The 5,626-nt window shown below is 43.7% G+C and overlaps 1 protein-coding gene across 1 annotated transcript; it reads right to left on the bottom strand.

Moving 5' to 3' along the window:
• Window positions 1-244: 244 nt before the first annotated feature.
• On the bottom strand, window positions 245-2,014 carry gemin7 (gem (nuclear organelle) associated protein 7). The gene is made up of 2 exons (XM_062385146.1): window positions 1,893-2,014; window positions 245-1,194 (listed from the first exon to the last, which is right to left on the bottom strand). Exon 2 carries the CDS (start codon window positions 1,171-1,173, stop codon window positions 781-783), a length of 393 nt encoding a protein of 130 aa, XP_062241130.1. The 5' UTR covers window positions 1,174-1,194; window positions 1,893-2,014; the 3' UTR covers window positions 245-780.
• Window positions 2,015-5,626: the final 3,612 nt, after the last annotated feature.

The raw sequence follows: 5,626 nt of genomic DNA, 5'->3' as shown, positions 1-5,626 counted from the left end.
ACTGTAAAAAACATGGCAGCCTTTGTAGAGAGGACCCACTCCCGATATAAATATGAAGTAATTGAATATAAAAGGCCCAATCTAGGGTAAAGAAAACCACTTTTTTTTTTTTTTTTATAACAATTTGGATGATGACATACTGGAGAAAACATTCCTGGGATTATTTTATATTCTATTTCAGCGGTAGAAACAGGAGACACTAACTGACTCATTGTGATGCAAAAATCCACATTGTGTGATCATGTTTGTGCTTTGATTGTTTAATTTCTTGTTCCTCGAGGAAGCATTACCAGGGAGTTCGCCATCTTTCTGGCTTAATAGTACATTGTTCTACAAATAAACAGGATGTCTGGAACTGCTCAACCATCAAGTGCCTTACAGGGATATTTAACTTTCTGAAAGCACATGTAAACCTCAGCAAAATATCATCTCTTTTTAAATCATCCAACATTTACTGTCAATAACATCTGCTAAAGCTAGAGCAGGCTTTAGCTCATGTCAGGTGTTGACATTTACATTGAAACAAAGGGAGAGGACTCCCTCGTGTGGTGACAAAGGGGGAACTGTTTGTTACTGTAGGATCTTTGCTCATTCACACCTCATCAGTATGATCTAATGAACAAGACAGACAGGACTAAAATAGCAATATTCAACAACACTGTGCAGACAGAACAAATATGTAAAGTATCTCACTATGAAAATAGATCCTATTTACAACAACAAATACGAACCTTTTCATACAAAACATGTTCTATTTAAACCGAAAGAATCCTCAGGTGTTCATGCATCAAAACTAAATGAAATCACATCCTGACACCTGATCAGCGCCTCTTTCTGCACCCCGATGGGCGTGTGCAAGCTCGACACCTGGAAGTTCAGCACGTCGATGTCCGATGCTCCAAACGTGGCCTCCACCTTCACCTTCTCATACATGTGAAACTGAACCTTCTTGTTGGTCATGGAGAGCAGACACCGGAGGAAGCCCTCCCGCAGCACAGACCTTGCGTGCTGCTCTCTCTGCAGCTGCTCGGGGTCCGTCTCTGACGCAGCTGAGGTGGAGATCGAGGGGCGACACAGAGCAATGAAACGGGGGGAATTGGGGTAAAATCCGCGGCTGTTGGGGTCTGGTCCTCTGGGCAGACGGAGCACAGGCACCGGAATCGTATTATCCATGTTGACTCTTTTTACCAGCACCTGTTACAAGAAAATAAAATTAATTAACGCCGACCAGGCAATAAATCCCACTGGAAAGAAAAAATACTTCTTAATCACATCGATGACATTTTGTGATATTTATATAAATGAATTATATTGCTATAATTATTAATATTGCTTTATTGCCCAGCATTATGACTAAGAGTTTAATCTAGATTAGAAAAAACAAGATGGAGAGAAATTCTAAATTGATCAATCCATTGATCCTTTCTTATCATTTCTAGAATTGGAACTTAAATTTGAATGTCCAAAAATAACCAAACAGGAGCAGGTGAACCACAATAATCAAAATTCACTCTGCAATGAGGCATTAGGTGTTGTAGTAAAGAGCTGTTGCTTCTATTCATTTGTGATTTATTGAGCTACATTATGGTAATATATAACATTGATGTAATATCCAGTGCCGAACTGTGAACAAAATAATCTGAAGACATGTTTATAAAACTGTGAGTGGCAGAGTTGACAGATGTAAACACACTCACTAGTTAATGAAAGTACAAAATAACAAAGTTTCACCACAATATTTACGAGCATTACAGAGATAAACACTTTTGAACAGCGTCAGAATAAAACGTGACACCGCCCAACACGGTGCGATGACATTACACGACTTTGTTCACAATACTTTTCACCGTACAGACAATTCACTGTTGTTTTGCTGCGGTTTGATTTCTCACCTCTTCTCTCCTCCTGTTAGCAGCATTAGCATTTGCATGTAGCCTGGCTTCCTTTCCTACTTCTTCTTCTTCGGTCCGGCGGATGAGTAATCAGCGTATGTCAGCGTTAGCGCCACCTACCGGAGGGCAGAGTGGGTAGATGCTGATCGTTCAGTTTATTAAGTTAAATTTAACCTGTAAAAAATACTCAGTTGCAGTGTTATTTGTTATTAAAAGTGCTATATAAATACAAAACCATTTAACATTTACCATTTACATGGAGACAAAGTTATCGTTCAATCATACAAACATACTGAACGAACACAAGACAGGTTTTTTTAATATTACAAAAAAGAGCAAACAAGAATCATACTGAACCACAACTTTGACAAGACTGAACAACTTTTCCTTCCAGGGAACTGCCCTACCACCAATGACCTGACTGACAACTCTGTGTTAGCTCCAAACCCAGACTTCTAGGAACCTGGGTGTGACACTCAACAGCCATGTCTCTCTTACTGCCAGTGCCAACATTACTGCAACATCATGTTCCGGTAGATTCATGCTGCACAACATCAGGAGAATAGGTTCCCTTCAAACTCGGAAGGCGGCGCAGGTTCTGGTCCAGGCCCTGGTCATAACACGCCTAGACTATAGTAACTCCCTCCTGGCAGGTCTACCTGCTAGTGCCATCCGACCTCTGCTGCTCAACCAGAATGCAGCAGGTCGACTGGTCTTTAACCTAAATTCACTCACACTACTCCGCTCCTCCGCTCCCTTCACTGGTGATCAGGTCCAGTCTACATCCAGGAGCTGGTCAAACGTTACACCTCAGCCGGTTCACTCCGCTCTGCATCCGCCAATCGGCTTGTTGCTCCCTCTCACTGCGAGCTAAACACTCATCAAAATCTCGACTGTTTGCTGTCCTGGCTCCTAAATGGTGGAATGAGATCCCCATCGGCATAAGGACAGCAGAAAGCAATGTGTGATCATAGAGCAAAATGATCAGTTATCTTGAAAATAATCTTTCCATCATGTAGACATAATTTGTATGATTAAAATAAAAGGGTTTTAACTAGAATGTGTTGTTTGCAATTATAAAAAGAAAACAAAAGTACAGTCAAGATTTGTTGCTCTGTGTTGCAGTGATATGGATTGAACAGATTTGTACGACAATACAACTACAGACCAATGTTTTGTTCAAGCCAATGATCATTTTACGAGAACAGGATTAGGTTAGTCGTCTCTGTTGGTTGAGATAATTGGTGACCATAGACAAATACACAGCTGTCTCCACACTCTGGAAAACAGTAATAATAAAATAACGTTTGAGCTGCTTACAAACAAACGATCGTTTTCACAAGGAGAGGGAGTGAGAGAGAGAGAGTTTACAAAGGTACACACACACACACACACACACACACACGCACACACACAAACACACACACACACACACAAACAGGTCTCCAAACTCATCTCCCCTCAGCTCCAGCCCCTTTCCCCTCAGAATCTCTATCACTACGCCCCCCGCCGTGAGCGACGCAATTGAGGCACACTGTCAACGGTCCGCTCCAGGGCAGGGGGGCGTGGCTGCATTAGTGACCTTATAATTTTTATCTGTATGTGGCCCTCGGGATAAAGGTAATCGTCAAGTGACGCACATGAGGCTGTGTGTGTGTTTGTTTTAATTTCTCCCAGTGTTCGTATTACGTGGGAGCCAGAGGGAGCCACGCTTCCAGATGTTAGGACTAGTGTTCTAATTACGTGGGAGCCAGAGGGAGCCGAGCTCCCAGAGACCGAGGACTAGCTCCCAAGAAAGCAACAAAGTCAAAAATCTGAGGGGGTCTCTCATAACTGAAGGTGTCTGCCATATGTGACATTGTAATTTAATGTTAAATAACGCTCATTATCCATCCCTGTGTGGTCTCTTACCATTAAAGACTTTAAATCAAAATAGGATACCATACCACGGGACATAACCAGACCGTAGCCTACCTGACGCTCATGAACGCAGCATGACTGCACTTCATCACCACACCACTAGGCAGGAGCAAGCCGCATAGTAGATACGATCAATTTGACAGGTCATAAAGTCTCCAAACTCATCTCCCCTCAGCTCCACCCCCCCTCCCCTCAGAATCTCTATCGCCTCAGCCAGACTTGACACAAGTACATTGTGGTTAACAGGAGGATGTATCACTCAGATCCAGATGCGTTGGGGTGTATCCACCAGATATTTTGGGGTGTATGCACCAGATGTGCTGGGGTGTGTGCACCAGATGTGCTGGGGTGTGTGCACCAGATGTGCTGGGGTTTATGCACCAGATGTGTTGGGGTGTATGTGTAAAATGGCTGTCTCCTTCCTAGTTGTTCCAGGACAAATAGATGATATGATAGTAGAATCAAATGTGATGAGACACGTAATGAGACAGGCAAAGAATAGTGACTGGTTTTGGGATAATGTTTCACGGCCAGCCAGAGAAGATTCTGGAGAACCCCTACTAGACCTGCTGTCAAATGTTGATCGCTGGCATGGCGAAAGGATACCAAAAAGGGTGGGAGCTGTTGTGCTGAAGCAGTGTGTGACCTTGGAGCCGCGACATGAACATTTACTTTGGGGAAAGCTAAAGGAGAAAGTGGCAGCACTGTAATGGTCGAACCTAGTGACTCTCGGTCTGCGCCAAGAAATGTGTTAGTAGCACGCACTGTCTGTCCTTTGCAGGGGGATAAGTGGATTCCCATGAAGGTGATTAACCCCCTTGATCGTCCCATAGTCCTCCGCCGTAACACCAAGCTCGCTCAGTTACACCCGTGTCTAGCCCTTGAAGAACTACAACTCGACGGTGTCAGTGAAGGGTCTCCTGGCAAGGCAAAGGCAGTTTTGCAGAATGTTACCCAGGTAGAGTCACCAGACCCCAAGACCTCTGAGAGAGTAAAAACAGATTACATGTCAAAACTGCAGGAACTAGGTTTAACAGAGATTGATGTAAAGTTTTGTGAAGTGTCTGACTTCTGGAAATCAAAACTCGTTAATCTGGTTTCTCAGTATGAAGGAATCTTCTCCCGTGACAAACTTGATTGTGGAGAGGCCAAGCAAGTTGTCCATAGGATTTGACTGAAGGATGAGCTGCCCTTCCGATTGCCATGTAGGCGGATGCCACTATCTGACTACCAGAAACTGAAGGAGACCTTGGATGCAATGGAGGAGAAGGGCATTATTCGGAAATCCTACAGTGAATGGGCCTCTCCACTTGTGATTGTTTGGAAACCATCAGGAGAACTCCGGATATGTACTGATTTCAGATGGTTAAACCAGAGAACAGAGAAGGACGCATACCCATTGCCACACCAGGGTGATGCCCTTGCAGCATTGGGTGGGAACTGCTTCTTCAGAACTATGGATTTGACGTCAGGATTCTACAACATCCCAATACATGAAGATGATCGCAAATATACGGCATGCTCAACCCCTGCCGGGTTGTTTGAATACAACCGAATGGCTCAGGGGCTATGTAACAGCCCACGACATTTGCCAGAATGATGACATCAATCTTTGGAGATCAGAATTATCTCTCCCTTCTCTGTAACTTGGACGACCTCCTTGTGTTTGGAAAAAGTGAACAGGAGGCACTGGATCGTCTGGAGATGGTATTCTCTCACCTCAGGGAACATAACCTGAAGTTTGCACAGAAAAAGTGCTATTTCCTTAGAGAGTCAGTCAAGTTTTTAGGTCACATTGTAACTGCAGAGGGCAT

The sequence above is a fragment of the Platichthys flesus genome, chromosome 4 (assembly GCF_949316205.1).
Source record: "Platichthys flesus chromosome 4, fPlaFle2.1, whole genome shotgun sequence".
NCBI classification, from domain to species: Eukaryota; Metazoa; Chordata; class Actinopteri; order Pleuronectiformes; family Pleuronectidae; genus Platichthys; species Platichthys flesus.
The sequence above is the reverse complement of the archived record's forward strand: the minus strand, read 5'-3'. Positions and strand labels throughout refer to the sequence as shown.